Source organism: Chiloscyllium plagiosum, chromosome 4 (genome assembly GCF_004010195.1).
Source record: "Chiloscyllium plagiosum isolate BGI_BamShark_2017 chromosome 4, ASM401019v2, whole genome shotgun sequence".
NCBI classification, from domain to species: domain Eukaryota; kingdom Metazoa; phylum Chordata; class Chondrichthyes; order Orectolobiformes; family Hemiscylliidae; genus Chiloscyllium; species Chiloscyllium plagiosum.
The window spans coordinates 31,192,301-31,212,715 of record NC_057713.1 but is presented as its reverse complement, the minus strand read 5'-3'; the positions used below and the strand labels follow the sequence as shown (position 1 = coordinate 31,212,715).

Below are 20,415 nucleotides of genomic sequence, written 5' to 3'. Positions count from 1 at the left end.
ACTTGTCCTACCTGCCTATCTTCCTTTCCACCTATCCACTCCACCCTCCTCTCTGACCAATCACCTTCATCCCACCCCCATTCACCCATTGTACTCTTTGCTACGTTCCTCTATCCTCCTCCCTGATCTATCACATTCATCCCCACTCACCTATTGTACTCTATGCTACTTTCTCCCCACCCCCATCCTCCTCTTATTTATCTCTCCATCCTTCGGGCACTCTGCCTCTATTCCTGATTAAGGGCTTTTGCCTGAAATGTTGATTTTCCTGCTCCTGAACTGCTGTGCTTTTCCAGCACCACACTAATCCAGAATCTGGGTTTCCAGCATCTGCAGTCATTGTTTTTACCTAAAAGAATAGCAGAGCAAAATGGCCACAGAATACTTAGAGAAATGATTAATCATGCCCACAACAGACTCCGTAAATACAACCCGGAAATTTTGTACCAAACATCTACTCCCTCACGCAACAGACCATGAATGGATGGACATAGTACAACAAGTCATAGATATTAGACAGCAACAAACAAAAAATGAAAAATCTAGACCTGCAGAAAAAAATTAGACAAGCTTACACAAAGTAACAACACTCACCGCACAGAAGCATGGATAAAAAAAACTTATCTGACTGACCCTTAACAGACACTGAAAAAGCTGTCTCAGTAAGAGGATTAAATTACAACTGGGATGCGGACAAGAAAGATTTCTTAGTAGCCTTAGAAAAACACTAAAAGACAACTAACTCACAGAAGAAACCCAGCAAACGATCAGACAGTTAGTCGCACCAACATTAAGCAGAAGAAAGGAAGGAAACACACTCTATACAAGAAAGGAAAGCACTGGAAAGACTTTAAAAAAGATAAAATCATTGTTATCCTACCTGGTGACAAAGGATGCTTGACAGTGATTTTAAACCAAAGAGACTACATTGAAAAAGCGTACGCACTACTTCCAGATACCGACACTTACCACCAAGTGGCGATAGACCTCACCCCATAACTAGAGAACCGAATCACAGCCCTACTCAAAAAAGACTTCAGAAATCTGGAGAAAAAAATAAGACAGACTTCCAGTCGGATCCTACACACCACACTTCTACAGATTACCCAAAGTTCACAAACCAGGAGCCCCTCAGACCCATAGTCTCACTATTTGGAACACCAACTTACAGATTGGCCAAGATCCGCATCCCGGCAGTTGTAATTTAATCCTCTTACTAAGACGGCTTTTTCAGTGCCTGTTAAGGGTCAGTCAGATAAGTTTTTTTTTAATCCATGCTCCTGTGCTGTGAGTGTTGTTACTTTGTGTAAGTTTGTCTAATTTTTTTCTGCAGGTCTAGATTTTTCATTTTTTGTTTGTTGCTGTCTAATATCTATGACTTGTTGTACTATGTCTATCCATTCATGGTCTATACCAAAGACTAAAACACTTAGTAGAAGACTCACGCCACCCCATCCACTCCACCCAAGAATTCCTGAAGATTGTCAAAGACACTAAGATAGAAGAGGATGAAATAATGGTCTCCTTCGATAGTAACATTAACCTGGCCAAGGAAACACTGACTACACTATTAGAAGACCCAAAGACACATACACCAAACACCACTAACTTCATCAACAAGGACAGTATCATCAAGCTAGTGGACCTATGCCTTACTACACACTTCACCTTCAACAAAACCTAAAGACAAACCAATGGAACACCTGTGGGATCTCCGATATCAGGGCTCTTAGCAGAGACAGTAATGCAGAAACTTGAACAAACAGCTCTGCAAACCATCCAACCCAAACTTTGGATCTACTATATGGATGACACCTTTGTCATCACTAAACAAAACAAATTCGAGGAAACCTTCAAGACCATCAATAATACCCTTACTGGCATAAAATTCAATAAAGAGAAAAAACAACAACAAACTGCCAATGGGGAACTTCAAACCAGCGTCTTCAGGAAAACAACACATACGGACCAAATATTGAACTACAGAAGCAATCACCCCAACATCCACAAACTAAGCTGCATCAGAACATTATTTCAAGGAGCCAACACACACACACAGGAACTACGGAGAGCAGAGGAAAATCAGCTACACCGTGTATCCAAAATGAATGGGTACCCAATGAACACGGTCCGCCGATTTCTCAGCAAAAACCCAAACAAACAGACACAACACGTCCAGAAACCCTAGCCACTCACCCCTACATCAAAGCCATCTCTGAAATGACTGCCCGACTACTCAGACCCCTTGGCATCATGGTAGCCCACAAACCCACCAACACACTAAAACAGCAGCTAATGAACTTGAAAAACCCAATACAGACAGCAAGCAAAACTAATGTCATTTACAAAATATCCTGCAAGGACTGTTACAAACACCACATTGGTCAAACGGGCAGAAAACTAGCCACCAGGATTCATACACCAACTAGCCACAAAAAGACATGACCCCCTCTCACTAGTATCTTTACATACAGATGAGGAAGGACACTACTTCGACAGGGACAACAAATCCATCCGAGGACAAGCCAAACAAAGACACTCACGAGAATTCCTAGAAGCATAGCATTCCAACTGGAACTCTATCAACAAACACGTCGAGTTAGACCCCATCTACCACCCCCTGAGAAAATGAACGGGAAGTGACTTCACTTCAGGAAATGACATCACCAACCCAAAGAAACCCAAACATATAAATAGAAAGCAGGAATTTTCACCAGTGCTTTGCCTGAGGCCCACTGAAGATGTTACCTAGTAGGGTGACAAAATGTCTGGAAAAGAACATTCAAGCTCAGCGAGCAAACCTACATCCGAAAACCTCAACCTGAGCTACAGATCTTCTTCTCAAAACTTGCTAAGGGAGTGTTTCACGACTGCCAAGTTCACCCTGACAAGGACTCCGTGTGGCAAAGTCATCTCTTGCCCTCGTACATTTAAGGTGACAGACAAGACCAAGGAAAGTGCCCATACTGACCTTGAGCAATACTAATATCAAGTCCCACAAATGGTAAATACACCCTTCTTGGAAATTTCAACACCAGAGTCAGGAAGGACTCTAATCTTTGAAAGAGTACAATAGGTAAGGAAGGATCACGAAATGCAAACTCCAACAGAATCATCCTTCTGACGAACTGTTTTAGAATGTGACCTTGTTACACCCTATTCTAACAATGAGTCAAGAACAAGACACCTTAATGTGTACCATATAGAACAAACCCTTTCATCAGCTCAACTAAACATTCAACGAAAAAGTGATTACAGAAGTTTTCACAACACCAATGACTGCTAGCCTGGCCCTCAAAACTGTGGCAACAGAAAAATACCACAATAAATTTAATTTCAAATGCCTCAAATGGCCCCATCAAGGTGACCCTTAACTAGTGTCTCACTGCCAACCTCTCAACCCCTGGGCAATGTACCACAGTGTACTTAATGCCTGATTGACCTTAAAGTCCACCACAAAAAAATTTACAAAGAGTTCCTTGTTCTCCACATCAAAAGCTGTTCAGAAACTAACAGTGGGAATGGTCAGATTGTCTTATGAAAAAAGATTAGACAAGCTAGCCCTGCATCTGCTGGAATTAAGTAGTACGAAAGGTGGCTTGATTTGAAACACAAAGTCCTAAGGGGTCTCAACAGAATGGATGTAGAAAGGGTGTTTCTTCTTGGGCAAATCTGTAAAAAGCATCACCATGGAAAAGTAGGCAATCATTCAAGATCAATAAGACATTTTTTCTTTCAGAGAATCATGCTGCTTTGGATTTCTCTTCAAAAGCAGCATCTTTCAGTTATTTTAAGGCACAAGTAGATGATGACTCTTCCTTATCAAGAGTCAGTAAGGGCAGATGGAAATATGGAGCAATCCGATCAGCCATAATCTTAATGGTAGGGGTGGTTTAAGGGAACAAGCAGCTTACTACTGCTTTGAATTCATACATTTATATAAAATAGTGACTGGCTTGAAGGAAATAACTAATTGAACCTAAATGTCAACTTTTGTTGACTGGAAACCTTGCCACTGCTCAACAGAAAAGCAGTAGTTTTACAAGTGGCTGAAGGTAGTGTTACAAGATGAAACTCATGACAGACAAACGTTGGTGAGTAGAAAGAACATGTGTGCATCATTACCTCTCAGATACCAACAACATGCCATTTCCTCAGCACTGTTGACACAATCTGTGGCCTAAATAGTTAAGAATTTCCCCCCCCCTCCCCCATTGTGAGCCAGGATCACAGTTAGTCCTTGCCAGAGACAATATTTTGAAGAGCTCCTCAACCAATACTCTTCAGTTTTATGCCATTCCTCGACTCCTTTTCTGCTAGGCACCCTGACACGGTGCAAAGTTGCAAAAGCCATTTCATAGTTTAAGAAAGCTCTGAAGCTGCTGGAATTCCTTCAGCTGCACTGTGGAAGCCTGGAACAGCTGCATGTTCTTGTCCATTCTCTGAGAAAAAGGATGTCATTGGGGATATCCAGTGACATTGTGATCATGACTATATTCAGGAAGGAAGGCATTCCGATTGTGGTAGCTATAGAGCAGTCTCCCTGATGTCTGCTACAAGGAAGGTCATTGCAAGTTTCCTCTCAACCTTCTCCTCCCAGTGGCTGAGGAGCTCCTTCCACAATGTGGGTTTCACCCATTGAGAAGTAACACAAACATGATCTTCACTGCACAACTAATTTAAGAAAACTTCAAAAAATAGGAACAACACAATTGTGCATGGCCTTTTTCAACCTCACAAAAACCTTCACTCTGTCAACTGTGAAGTTCTATGGAGTATCTGCTCAAAGTGGGCTGCTATCAGAATTGTGTCACCATCTTCTGCCTACTCCCTGATGACATACAATCTGTGATCCACACCGACAGAACGATCACAAGCTCTCATCTTACTGAAAATTGGTGTCAAATAAAGCACTGTAATTTATCACAACAACAAAAAAAATGCTGGAGAAACTCACCAGCCTATTTCTGAAGAAGGATTATTGGACTTGAAACAGTAACTCTGCTTTCTCTCCACAGATGCTGCCAGACTGCTGAATTTCTCCAATTGCTGTTTTTACTTGAGATTTACAACATCTGTAATTCTTGGTTTTATTTTAACGTGTTATTAATCAGCTCATTTGTTTTCCTCACTGCGATACTAAAACTCTCTATCTACAGGCACCGATCTACAGGCTGATCTCCAGCATTGATGGGTAACAGTTTAACCTATATTGCCTTCAATCCAAAATAACAATTAGCTCTCAGAGCTTCAGGATGTAGATGATGCTTGTGTGTACTCACATAGAAACTGAGCTCCAAGTCATTTTTGATTATTCCTTGCATTTAGAAAGGACAGGCTTTTCAATTAACACCCTGAAAACTAAAGTCCTCCTGCCACTAGTTCCCTCAGTAAAATATCTTCTTCCACCCCACCCATCCGATGTATTAAAAGCAATGTCAAAAAACCTTGAAAATTTGGACCATTTTGTATGTCTTGGAAGCCTCTTGTCAACAAAGACAGTCATAAATGATGAAATTCTTCATTGCCTCAAATGTGAACTCAGCTTTCAGTGAACTGTTGAAAAGAACATTGAAGAGCAATGATCTCAAACCCGAGACAAAGGTGATGGCTTACCAGGTAAAAATGATCCCTGTGCTCCTGTGTGCTTCAGAGTTTTGGACAACCTACACCAAACACCTTCAAAGTACCAGAAAAATACCACGAGCAGTGTGTTCGTAAGACCCTCTGAAATTAATGATAGTAAATGTGGTCCCAGCAAACTTGACTTAGCCAACTTGCCCAGCATTGAGTTCATAATCTATCAGTTCCATTTGACAATGCATGTCATATGTCTGACATGAGATTTCGAAAACAACTCCTCTGCTTTGAGCTTGGTTGTGGCAGGTGGTTCTTGGGGGTGGAGAGTGGAGTATGGAAATGGTTTTGTGGTGATCTTAAAGTACCCTTGAAGAGCTCTCACATACCTCTGTACTTGTGAGAGATTCTGGTTAATGACCAACCAAAATGGGGAAGTATCGATCACATCAAGAAACGTTGTTGAGAGCATACAGAGCATACAAGAGTGCACAAACCCCCAAACCAGCATTCAACCAACTCCTTCAAGCATTAACCTCTTCCATATGTTACTGAGTCATGCTTGGGACCTATTCGTCATCTCTGAACCCATCAAACTAGAATGAAGTATGTTGTCCTCAACCTCAAGAGACTGCCTCAGAAGTGTCATACAGTGTGTCATCATTAGAGGTGCAGGCACTTCTAAAATCTTTCTTCAGTACAAAGTTATGAGAACGCAAATGAATTTGGTGTTGACTTGTTAAAACATTAGATAAATGCAAGTGTTTGTAGTGTAATTTCTAATGTTTGTTCCATATCAGGAACATGGTGTAACATTGAGCAACTAATCTGTGTAGTAGTCAAGTAGTCTTATGGAGAAGTGATCTGAACGAACTCTCAAGTAGAGGTGAAATCTTGATGGGAGGTTCAAGGGATCTTGAGCTGCTTAGTTGGATAAACTAAGCTATTTTGAAAGATCCAAGAGTGCAAAAGGCATTTCTTTTTCCTGTTTTAATTTGATGTGAAAGTTCAATGTTCAGTTTGTGATTGACACTGTCAAGATCTTTATACAAATAGCTTATTATTGCAAGTGACAAACTGTGGGGGAAAAATCTGATCTAAATCTGCCAAGTTGAATTACTGAGCACAGACTATGTTTATTTTTAGTTAGATAAGTAATAACTCCTTTCTTTATAAGTTTGATGTTGAAGATAAGCCTCTGTTTCATTACCAAATTTATGTTATATGCAGCCAGTCAGTGAATTACTGCCTCAAATGATGTAATTTACTGAATGCTGGCCATATTAATCTGTTCACGAATGACCTCATCTTGATAAGCAGCCTGAATAAGGAGAGCCAAATACTATAATTTTTCAGTAGAATATAGTAAAGGAGATTCAAAGTTAAAAGATTGTGAGAGGACTGACCTGGAGTACTATTTCAGCCTTTCTTTTCTATGATCCGGTTATTGTCTTGTGTACTACTGAGTACTAGGCTGCTTTACACAGAATAATATAATCTTAGGACATAACCTTAAGTCTTTCCCTGTGGTGATTTCTGTGGTGATGGAGGAGGTGTGACATTTAATTGAACAGAGTGTGGTATGTGGGACCTTGACATCTTTGTCTCTGCTCTACTGGTGGGAAGAACCTTGCCAACCGACTGACAATCGAGGCCTTTAGCTGGGCACATATTGCCCTTTGCCACTGACGTTAACCTATGGCAGGTTGGGAACTTGTTGGACACTTTGTCCCATTTAGCACAACTTTATGTCACATAGCGCAGCGTGTATTTTCAGTCGAGAGTGTGGTGTTGGAAAAGCACAGCAGGTCAGGCAGCCTCCGAGGAGCAGGAGAATCAATGTTTCGGGCGTAAGTCCTTCAGGAGTGATGAAGAGCTTATGCCCAAAACATCGATTCTCCTGCTCCTCGGATGCTGCCTGACCTGCTCTGCTTTTCCAGCACCACGCACTCGACTCTGACCTCCAGCACTTCCTCCTTGATTGTATTTTCAGTTTGGAAATGGGACTTGCCCTTCACCAGGAGTGTGCAGTCGTCACTTCCGTAAATCAAAGAGGATCTTCCTCCTTTCTAAGGCCCGTACTTTATCAATGACACCACCACAGTTATGCTTATGACTTCTAATTAGTGTGGATGTCCTTCAAGCATCAAACATCTATTCAAAACACCAATTGCTTAATGAATGTAGAGAAATTTGAATAGTCAAACTTTGCAAACCGATCCCCCTGCATGTTTTTCTGTGATTGACCACATTATGCTTACAGCAATAGCCTCTATATCCTTGAAGGCTATATTTTTATATACCACCTTGACCCAGGCCCTTGGCATATAAGGTAATATCTCAATTTAGATCTTCTGACTTTGTTACCATGGGGAGGCAATGGCCTAGTGGTGTTATCACTGGACTGTTAATCCAGAGACCTGGGTAATGTTCTGGGAATCTGGGTTCAAATCCCACTGTGGCAAAAGGTGGACATTGAATTCAGTAATTAAAAACCTGGAATTAAGCATCTAATGATGACCATGAATCCATTGTTTGGAAAAACCGAACTGGTTCACCAATGTCTTTTATTATCTATATTACCAGAGAATTTCCCAGTTTTTTACACTTGAGAAACTAAACATATAAGCAACCACTGCCAGGCAGACTTATAATTTGACTAAGCATTATTGAAGGATGCTGAAAATGTGTTGCTGGAAAAGCGCAGCAGGTCAGGCAGCATCCAGGGAACAGGAGAATCGACGTTTCGGGCATAAGCCCTTCTTCAGGAAAGGATGACTCTCTGTTTTAAATTAATTTAGCTATCAGGCATTCAAAAGGACAATAGTTAAAGAATAGTACTAGTAATAATTGAAAATAGAGATTATCATAACATTTGAGAATTTGTTTGTATTACAGTGAGTCTATTAGCGTTCCCATGATTCCTCTGGGCCTGAAGGAGACAAAAGAAGTTGAACTATCGATGCCTCTGAAGGTTGGTACTTTTATTATAATGAAATAACAGAGCCTTCAAAAGAAACATAAATGTACAAATATTTAACTTTTGTTTTATCTCACTAAAGCCTTGCTGCAGTGGTTTATCAATTTCCTTATCCCTGATTTAATCAGTTCTATTGTGCTCAGATAGCAGGAAGTTCCTGATTTGATACAACTTCCTAAACTGAAAATTCAGTGAAATTCTTTATTCAAATTGCAGATAAATGCAAGTATCGGTTGTGGGGGAATGCTATACCACTGAGGTGTAAAGTAAGCACTGTAATTGCTGTATTACTAAAAAAAATAACTTTATCCTTCACCTCATTGCATATAATGTTGGAGGGGTGCACAAACTCCTTTCTAGTCCCATGCCTACTCTGGTTATAATAAATTTTACATTTAACCAGAGTGGCAACATGGCCAATTATATAGGTTTTGGAATGAATCTGGTCTAGTACTAGAAATAATTCAGCTAGGTTTCTTTTGTGAATAAAGCATGATTAGTTTATTACAAACAACATTTATTCAAATGAACCTGCAGAGATTATTGACCAAAAAGGCTGACATCCTAAAGTGAACATGCGATAAATATGAGTAACATACAAGCAGTGGCCCAACACTCCCTGGATCACATCAAATAGCAAATGTGATCAAGGTAAATCCCACAAAGTTTTCAGCAGTTTTCTCCTGGACCCCACCCCAATGGATCACCGAATTTCATTAAACTTCATAAGGGGTTTCAATCGTTCACTTTTGATAACCTGGCCTTCAAGTTTCCTCAAAAGCCACTCATCATGGACTGTCTCCAACAACTGCTAATGTTCTGGTGCTCATTTTCCTTTTCTCTGATTAGGCTGCCCTAGATTAAGCAGTGTTTCAGCACAAAGAAATAGGCATAATGCTAGCTTTTGCACAAACATCAAGCTTGTATTGCACGGATTCATTTCCTGAGCTCTAATTTACACCGAGCAATTTTTACTTGAGGGTTTTCAGCCCTGGTCTCAACTTTTTCTAAATTATTAACTGTCCGTACTTTGTTTTTTCAAACCTTTCTAACATTTTGCTGCTTACTAATTGCTAAAACCTGTTCCTGGTCTCTGTCTGCTATTTAACTGTTGTTTACTTCTCACTAAGCTTCAACTACTGACTAATAGACCAAGTTCAGACTATACAGAACTATTGGCTTTAAATCACTTTCTCAGCATCACAACCTAACAGTTCCTCTCTGCATGGAGAGTGCCTCTGTCTCTCCTCTTCAATTTACTTTGACTTGGGGGAACTTCAGTAACCCCTGAACTATTCTGAGTGAGATAGTCCCACCTTTGGTCCTGGGCAAAATTTAATGTAATATTTTGGAATAGTCAAGCATAGTAATCCCTTTGAACTGTGTGTTCTTTGCATGATGCTCATTATGCACTGAGTACTGATTCCTACAGCAGAAGTGCACATCCCACAACAAAAAATTGTTGCACCCAGTTGAGAAAGTCCAACTTGTGCCATTTTCTTTAAACTACAAATCGTGGGTGTAATTTTCTATTTGCTTTTACAATTGTTTGTTTGCTTGAATGCATATTGACCAGATATAAATTAGGTTCATTGTCATTCTTGTAGATGAAAGAAATTAACTTCAGCTTGAATTCTTGCCCCATAAGTAAAGGAATGTGTCAGAATTCTGTAAGGTCCCCAAGCAAAATTAGTTTGATGCAATGTTACTTCGGGAGCTTGCATACATGAGTTCACAGCAGTCCATTAATTGGCATCAAATTGCCTTCACATCCTTTTCAATGCCTCCTTAGAGGGATATGGAAAAAGAAAAACATACTACTGGTCAATGCAGTGGAGATTTAAAGACCCTTGTTGGCACAGAAGAACTTCACCTTGGGTGAATTTCATATATCCTAATGTTGTGTATTAATAACAGGTAGAAAGATACTTGTTCTGCCAGAGTTAACTCTTTACGGTTTAATGCGAGAGAATGTAGGAAAGCTGACTTTCTTTTTGTCTTCAGAGATTAAATCTTTACAAGGTGAGTTTAGACAATTGTGACAAAAAGTAAATTAAAAGGTGATCCGAAGTAGCATTGATCATACTATGTGTGTCCTTATACATAGATGTAATTGAATGATGTATAATTTTATCCTCTGCTTTTACAAGAAAATGAGCTCGCCGGGGTTCTTGCACAAGTCCCACTTGTCACACATCTGCAACCTAGAAGATGGTTAAATGGGGAAAGCCCAAATTCTTGCTTGGTCATAACCCTGGATTGTTCTTGAGCTTTAGGCAGTTGTACTGTAGAGGTACATGCCTTCTGATTTTATATAGAATTTACAATAGAGAAACAGACAATCTTGTCTAACATTTATGTATGGTGCTTATGTTTCACACTACAATCTTCATATATAAGTCTTTGAGGGTACTAATACAAGTTGAAGAGGTTATTAAAAAAAAAGACATACAGAATCTTTGGTTTTATAAATTGAGGTGTAAGTACAAAATGAGGAAATTATGCATTCATGCGATTATTTTTCAATTTTTGAAATCGCTTTTGGAAGTATGCCCAAGACTTGGATAAAGTGTAGTTCATTTGCATAAACAAAGTTTTTCAACCAGCTCTAAGAAATGAAACCTGAGGCACAATGTAAGGAGACCTTCAAGTATCATCATGCTAGGCTTAAGATTATAGGATGACCATTTTGACTAATATTTTTCTCCAGCTCGGTCAGTAGAAGTGCTTGAGCCAAGCCTGATGCTGCATGTGGAAGATCACCCTAGCCTGAATATAATTAATGCATTTAGTACCTTCCGGTGCTGCTTGCACACATTCTTATGAACATGGAACAAGAGAAGACCGCTTGACCTTTGGTCATCCCCTGCCTTAAGAATATTCTTATAAGTGCTGTTCAACCAGGAAGAATGTTGATTCTTCCAGTGGTGATCAATTGGCGATAATTACAGAAGATTTCCTAGTTGATATCTGACCTGACAGCATGGAATCTGGAATGAATGTTGAGGACTACTAATCCTGACTCGAATGCACAGTTGTGACAATTCTGGTGGGTCTATCCTACCAATGGGACCCAATACTCAAGTATACTGATGAATGAGTCTGGATGTTGTGGGAAAATTACAGTTTGTTGATTATGGCTGTGGTTTGTTTCAGGCTGTTACTTGACAGGATGTTTCCCCTTGTGGGGCAATCTATCACTAGACGTCTGAATTTTGGGCTAAGGAGTGGCAGATTTAAATGCACATGAGGGAAAATTACTTCTTTCAAAAGGTCATGAATCTGTGGACACCCAGATGCAATTCACACTGGAACACTGAATAAACTTGAGATTTTAAATTCGTAATGGGTTTAAAGGGTTACGGGGATGGGCAGGAAAGTGGAGTTGAGGCCAACATGAAATCAACCATGGTTATATTAAATGGTGGAGCAGGCTGAAAGAGCTAAATTGCCTACTTCTGCTCCTGTTTAGAGTTATGGAGTGATACAGCATAGAAACAGACCCTTCGGTCCAACCAGTCTACACTGACCATATTCCTGAACTAAACTAGTCCCACCTGCCTGTGTTTAGCCCATATCCCTCCAAACATTTCCTATTCGCATATTTACCCAAATGTCTTTTAACCATTTTAACTGAACCTGCATCCACCACTTCCTCTGGTAGTTAATTCCACACGCTAATGACTGTGTATTAAAAAAAAAAGTCACCCCATGTCCTTTTTAAATCTTTGTCCTCCCACTTCAAAACTAGGTGGCATATTTTTAACTGCTCTATTGTAAGTAAAATACCTTTGCTTTCACCTAATCTGTGCCCCTCATGATTTTACAAACTTCTATAAGGTCACCCTCAAGCTCCTACACTTAAGTGAAAAAAAAGTCCCAACCTATCAGCCTGTTTTTCATAACTCAAACCCTCTGTTTCCAGCAAATCTTTTTCTGAACCCTCTCCAGTTTAATAATGTCCTTCCTATAACAGGATGACAGGCACTGTACAGTATTCCAGAACAGGCCTCACCGACTTCCTGTACAACCTCAACACGATGTCCTAACTCTTGTACTCAAAAAGGTCTGAACATTGAAAGCAAGCATGTGAAACACCTTCTTAACTTCCTTGTCTACCTACTACATAAATTTCAAAGAATTATGTACCTGAACACCTAGAGCTCTCTGTTCTACAACACTACCCAGGGCCCTACCATTAATTGTATACATCCTGACCTTGTTTGTTTTACCAAAATGCAATACCTCTCATTTGTTCAAGTTAAATTTCATCTGCCATGCCTCCACTTGATAGACAAATTGTCACCATTCTGAACAATGGGCTCCTCCCAGTCATTCTAAATATTTGCTTTCAGTAAATAAGGCATGTAACTGGGAAGACGCCTGGAGCTGTCATTACATTCGATATAAATGAGGCAACTGGAGGTTCTTAATAAACGTTTTTGTCTAACACAAAATGTCAGTGGAGCCACTACACCCAACCACTGCCTGGTCTATCACGCCCTTGAAACCCACTGATTCTCACCATTTGTTAATCTAAGAAGCCAGAGACTGACTACCGAAAGCTAGGTGAAAAATGAGATTGCACACGTGTATTCTTAACGTAGATTTGGAAACGCAGTCCAATTTTAGTACAAGTATCCAGTTGTTGGTGACATGGATTTTGCAAGTTTAAGCTGCAAATTTCATAATTCCTCATCCAACTACCCATTGTTGATCCCATTCTGTACGTATGCTCATATTACCTGACTTTTCTACATTTTATTTTTCAACAGGAGTCCCAGACTATAAATCAAGAGACATTTTGACCAGTTGTGTTATCCATCACTTGGATTAACAAATTTATAGACTCACAACATGAAGATAGGCCCTTTGGCTCAGACTGGTCCATGCTGACCATAATGTTTATCGACATTAACCTCATTTCCCTGCACTTGGCCTATACCCTTCTAAATCTTTCCCATCCATGTATTTGACCAAATGACCTTTGAAATGTTGTCAATGAACTGCCTCAACCATGTCTGCTTCCATATGTGTATCACCCTTTGTGTAAAAATAAAAGTTGCTCTTCCAGTTACCTTTTACTCTTACCCATCCAGCCTTAAACTGATGCCCTCTAGTCCTCAATTCCCCAACCCTGGGAAAAAGACTGAGTGCTTTCACCCGATCCATGCCTCTGATGATTTTATACGCATCCATAAGACCCCCCCCCAGTCCTCTATGCTCTAAAGAAAAATGTCCTAGCTTGTACAACCTCTCCCTTAAGCTCAGACCGTTAAGTCCTGGCAATACTCTTGTAAATTTCTTCTAAACTCTTTCCAGCTTCATAACATCCTTCTTATAGCAAGGTGACCAAAATGGAACACAGTACTCAATGCCGCCTCACCAATGTCCTGTACAACTGCAACATAACTTCCCAACTTCTGTACTCAGTGCCCTGACTAATAAAGGCTAGTGTGCAAAAGGCCTTCTTCACTGCCTTGTCTACTCGTGACTCCACTTTCAGAGTATCGTGCACCCAACTCCAAACACTTTCAGTTCCATAACACTCCTTAAGGCCCAACCACTCATGATTTGACTTTCCAAAATGCATGATCTCACACTTATCTATATTAAACTCCATTGCTGTTTTGGCTCACTTCCCCAACTGATAACCTTCCTCATTGTGCACGATACCGCCTATTTTAGTGTCATCTGCAAACTTACTAATCATGCCTTCCACATTCTCATCCAAATCATTGATGTCGATAACAAACAGTAATGGGCCCAGCACTGACCCTGGGCACTCCAGTCTTAGGCCTCCAGTATGACAAGCATCCTTTCACTATTACCCACTGCTTCCTACTATCAAGCTAATTATGTTCAATATGCCAGCTTTCCCAACTTCCATGCGATTTAATAATTTTTTTGAGAAAACGGTTACTGTCCGTCATTTACAGATTTTTAAAGAAATACTTGTCAAATAAGCTTCTGATTGTTCAAACTCTGCTTCCTACTTTTAATAGGAAATTATTGAAGAACACTATAATGAAGCAGCATGCAAGTACGAAAAAGAACTGAAGGAACTTGTGGATCTCCGGCAGGTTAGTTCTTTGATATTTAGCTGATGGTAATCTATTCCAGCATAAGGAAAAAAACTCAACTGTTCCAAAATTAAAGTTTACTTTGGTTAAATGGCCTAAGGAAAGTGACTGAATTTTATAGCAGTTACTTGAGTGGGAAACAAGGCTGCTTGGTTAGGGCATGGCAATAGAATCACAGGCGAATGCACTGGAGCAGATTCAGAATGTCATAATATTTTGTTAGTATTATACTTGGACCAGAAAACCAGTGAGACAGCATTGCTGCTAGGATGTAGCAAGCAATTGACCAAGCAATTAAGGTTTTTTTCCAGGAATTAATTTTTTCCAGGAATTTAATGTTGTCTTTCAAAGTAAGTGATTGTTGAACAGGAATCACAGGCCATCTTTTGTTGGCTTAAAGTTGGTAGTACTCAGGCAAAACCTTGCAATCCAAAGTGGAAGTCAGCTATTTCAGAACTGCTGTCATTCTGAGTTTGAACTTCAGAAAAAAGGAGAGGAGACCACTGTACTGTATTTGTGATTCTGGAAGTATTTGTACAGCTTAGCAGAAGTAGCTTGTGGGACTCCTCTAAACTGAAGGACACCTGATTGTGAACATTGCATTCTCAGCAAGGTCAAGCATAGGCTTGGGGTCACAAGATATAAATGGATTGAGAAGATGTGGCACTCCGAGGAAATTTCTTCCAAGAACATTTCACACAAAAATAGAATGTACCTCATTCACTCTGATCTTCTGGCAAAAATGCATAGAAGGAATAAGTACGGAGAATTGCAACTGCAGAAGCAAGAGGACCAGCTTCTACACAGACAAGCTGCAGAAGGACACGTAGTGTACTAATAGCATGATAATATCCCAATATAGGGCCAATCAATTCCCTGAGTATTTCGGATAAGCTCTAATTTCTTCTGGAAATCACAGCATTGATGCTAGTGAAGACTGCAGCTCTCTTATGCATCCACCACCATTCAGTACATGATGGTGAAGAACAGCTTACAGCCTGCAACTTGGGAAACCCCCAATTACAATAATGCTGAACGTCTCACTTCAATTCTAAACATAGGTTATCGTGGGGGAGCTTGCCATCATATTAAGGAGGTCACTGATACATTGTTAAAGAGTGTCAGAGGTTTCACATTACAGAACTAAGCTGATAGCCAGATAAAGAGGACCATTAGCTTTATAGTCATTGAAGAATTTCTTCACATGCAATTCATGACCATTTGGATGTATGTGGTCATCAAGACTACCTTGGACTAGCCAATAGGGTTCCTTGGCAGGAAGGGGTTCTATTTGATCAACAATCAACTAGTAGGAAGACCAATGAAAGCACATCTTGTAGATTTGTGCCACCCAGTGTCACAGCTGTTTCACTCCTGGCGAATCTTCCGGATTGGACCCTCAGACAAGAGATATCCACTCAAAACATATGGATGATGCAGATGAGAAATCTGTGGAATGTTATTATCCCTGAAATATATTGATCCACACCATAACCAAACATGTCATTTGCTTACTAAGAATGTGATCCTGTTGCCAGGATCAACATGGTGGAGCAGTGGAATATGCTACAGCAAGAATTTTCCATGTGTGCTATGCTCTTCACAAGTTCACATCTGCAATGGGAGATGTTATAGACTAGGCCAGACCACGCGAAATATTCTTGAGCAGGCAACCCTGACCATAACTTTGCAATTTATTTTGGTAAGTGTACAGTGAAAATTACCCAGAGTAAGCTAGCTAGGTTGACTACTAGGTTTTAAAACAGACAGAAATGTATTCACAGAATTACACAATGAAATACAAAGAACAGAATAAAGAACCCCTACAGAACTCAGTCTATCCAAACCAGACTTAATTATGCTGCTCTGAATATACACAACAGTCTTAACAAGCAAACCCCCCTTAAAAGAAAAGCTGAAAAATGTGTTGCTGGAAAAGCGCAGCAGGTCAGGCAGCATCCAAGGAGCAGGAGAATCGACGTTTCGGGCATAAGCCCTTCTTCAAGATTCCTGAAGAAGGGCTTATGCCCAAAACGTCGATTCTCCTGCTCCTTGGATGCTGCCTGACCTGCTGCGCTTTTCTAGCAACACATTTTTCAGCTCTGATCTCCAGCATCAGCAGTCCTCACTTTCTCCACCTTAAAAAAAAGTAAACAAAAATGGAACGAATGCTTACAGGTTGAAGTTAGAAGGGCAGAAAGAGAGAGAGCCTGATCACACAGTCCACTGCTGAACTTCTAACTAGTTCTGGACTGAACTGCTCAACTTGAGAGCTGACCACTCTCCTTTCATTATACAGGTCACTTCTAAAACATGACCAATTTGGCCTGAAGTCTCATCTGTTTTCATTTAGGAAAAAGGCCTCTCAATACCCTTTTAATCTTTGTACCAAACCATTGTAATCTTAGCCGGGAGCGTTTTATTACACCTCTGAAAACAACCAGTGACACAGTATCCTTGAGAAAAGGAATAGCTTTTAGAAAAAAGGGACCAGCTTTCTGACAGAGGTAACCTTATATTTGGAGGATGTAACTTCCCATGTGACCCATATGGAAGAATGAGCAGATTCCACTTACTCCTATACAGGAAGGCAAGTGAGGATATAAAGATATGTTACTATTCAGGTCAGTTTATTTAAGTTCACTTATGCGAAGGGGGTGTTGGCTGGCTAGCATTTATACCCATCCCCAGTTGCCCTTGAGTTGGTGATGAGCTGGCTTCTTGAACCGCTGCAGTCTGTGCTAGAAGTTGACCTGCAGTGGGCTGAAGGAGAGAATTCTAGTTGCCTTAAGATCAATAGTTGGCCTGGTTTTATAAACAGTAATCAGGGACATAATTTAAAAGGGATCACTAAAATATAACTGGTGTACTGCCTGTGCCTTCCTACCTGTCGTCCCTCTCACTACAATTTTACCAGTAGTGGGAGTGAGACCAGACAGTCTGCCAGGGGTAGACCAATTGAGACCTATTTTTGAAAATAAAATTATTACACTTGGTTACCAGGCCCCCTGTGTCCTTTAGACCCACCGCACCCTTCTTGCCTCACTATGACATGGGCAGCTGACGTTCTGCTGGGAGGGATCCCCGTTTTTTTTTTAAACTTGTTTTCACTCACTCTCGCCTCCTCACCCCTGCATTAAGTTTGTTTCATTGTGAGAAGCACATGTATGACATCAGTTGTGCCCATGCGATAAATTATAATGCTGTCACATTAGTTTCCATTTGAAATGCCTATTTTAAATATACGCATTAATAAAGAACTTTAATACGACTCTCAAACGGCATCATTAGAATGTCATAACAAATGTTTGTATTATCAGAAAGGAAGTAAACATGTTAACTCTATTATGCCCTGTGTTTTTGAAGTTTATTTGTTTGTTTTTCTCTCTCCAAGCAATAACTGTGATTCAGTTTAGGCAGATGGTGTGCTTCTGGACTATGCCAGTATTTTTCAGTAGTGACTGCAAGTAGTAAGCTGTATTCCATGAAATTTCTGTTTAGGGAACAAAAAGCAAGTCACTCATAATATACTTTATGGGGATTTGCAAGTACGAATGAACCTTCACACCCTATGCCACAATTTTACCGGTCATGGGAGTGGCACCAGGCACTCGATTGTTTGCTAAGTTTGAGAAATGTTGACAGTATTCTCCAGATTTAAAACTTTATGGTATAATTTTCTTCGTCTCAGGCAATACGCACTCCAACCAGGAATGATGCTGGGATTGAACTGCTTATGGAATATTACAACCAGCTTTACTTCATCGATAACCGTTTTTTCCCTCCCAATAAAAACATGGGTATCTTTTTTCATTGGTAAGTATCATATTCAATGTTTATCATTTGTAGTTTTAGTATGAACTGTTGCTAATAACCATGGCTGATGAAACACTAGATATTCTGGTAATATAATCTTACACAGCCATTCCTTGACATAATTTTGTATTTGAGCCTGTAGACTGGAGAAGTAAGCAACATTCATTTTATTTTCTGGCTTAAATAACAGGGTAACCTTTCTTCGAAGAGCAGTGGCATGTTTACAATGATTAGACATGGTGTAATTTCATTGATCAGTCAAATTCAACAGCAAATGATCTGTGAGAAACCTGTCATTGCATAAAATAATTGCCCAACATAATAATGAGGTTGTGTGATGGTTATTTTAGTTTCTTGCTTTAGTGTGCTTACATCACACGAGTCAGTTGTCATTCATAACATTTGAGACTGTCACATTATAATGAAAAAAATTAGAAAGATTTAAACTTTTTTTCTTGTTTTGTAACAGTTCACATGCGTATGTCGCAGTTTACTGCATATTTCTGTTCCTATGTTATTATCTTAATTGCAAATAAAGCATAACTACAGATTTGATTTGGAAAGTAAAAATTGAAGATTGTGTTTTTCAAAGAATACAGCAAATATCCCATAAATGAATGATTGAAAATTAATTGTTTGTCCCCCATGTCTAACTTCCCCTTTCATTGCACATTCTTTAATGTGCAGTTTTGACCTGATGTTGGAAATGCCCTTTTTTCTTTTGAAGGCCCAAGCTGTAAATTAAACATAAGATTCATTCTATTGCACTATTGCAATCTAGAAACTAATAAGCACTTCCAGTTGATGATGCTTTCATCATATATTTTAGACAATAAATTTTAAAAGGTTTGCCACTTACATGCTCTATAAATGTAGTTGTGTTTCAGATTCTAAATTTTATTTGTGAAATTCTCCTAGTACTTGAGTGGCGAGGGAAATGGTGAGAAATGTGGGAGAATACAACCAGAATGGAAAAATTAGATTATTGAGATTGAGGAAAGTTAAAGTCTAAAGCTATTTTCCTCTAAAGGATTCAATATCTAGATCAGAATCTCTATGGTAAATGGTGACTGCCTTATTTGCAAACATATTTGCATGTCAGTATCCAAAAATCTTTATTCATTTATGTACAGTTCACTCCTCTTTCATGCACGAGTGAAAAACTATATGGTATCACTTTCCGACTTGAAAGATTGAGAAGTTACTGGGCAGATGAGACTTGCTATTTGCTTTGCGTGTTCACCTTTGTTCACTTCGTAGGTAGCAACTGATTCCACACTTTGTCCACTGAGTCGGCATCAACGAAATGCACCACTCCCCACCTCTTCCTCTGCTACATTGATGACTGCATTGGCGCCACCTCGTGCTCCCGTGAGGAGGTTGAGCAATTCATCAACTTCACCAACACATTCCACCCTGATCTTAAATTTACCTGGACCATCTCTGACACCGCCCTCCCCTTCCTGGACCTCTCCATTTCCATTAATGACGACCGACTTGACATTGACATTTTTTACAAACCCACCGACTCCCACAGCTACCTGGATTACACCTCTTCCCACCCTACCTCTTGCAAAAATGCCATCCTGTATTCCCAATTCCTCCGCCTCCGCCGTATCTGCTCCCAGGATGACCAGTTCGACCACAGAACAAACCTGATGGCCTCCTTCTTTAGAGACCGCAATTTCTCTTCCCACGTGGTTAAAGATGCCCTCCAACGCATCTCGTCCACATCCCGCACCTCCGCCCTCAGACCCCACCCCTCCAACCGTAACAAGGACAGAACGCTCCTGGTGCTCACCTTCCACCCTACCAACCTTCGCATAAACCAAATCATCCGCTGACATTTCCGCCACCTCCAAAAAGACCCCACCACCAGGGATATATTTCCCTCCCCACACCTTTCCGTCTATCGCAAAGATCGTTCCCTCCGTGACTACCTGGTCAGGGCCACGCCCC

General features: G+C 40.2%; 1 protein-coding gene across 2 annotated transcripts in view; it reads left to right on the top strand.

Moving 5' to 3' along the window:
• The window catches only part of rhpn1 (rhophilin, Rho GTPase binding protein 1), a 90,921-nt gene that overhangs the window by 34,941 nt on the left and 35,565 nt on the right, over positions 1-20,415 (top strand). For both annotated transcript variants that reach the window (XM_043687900.1, XM_043687899.1), the window contains exons 4-6: positions 8,476-8,551; positions 14,563-14,640; positions 18,332-18,456. In XM_043687900.1, the coding sequence (XP_043543835.1) occupies positions 8,476-8,551; positions 14,563-14,640; positions 18,332-18,456 (279 nt within the window). The remainder of the gene's footprint in view (positions 1-8,475; positions 8,552-14,562; positions 14,641-18,331; positions 18,457-20,415) is intronic.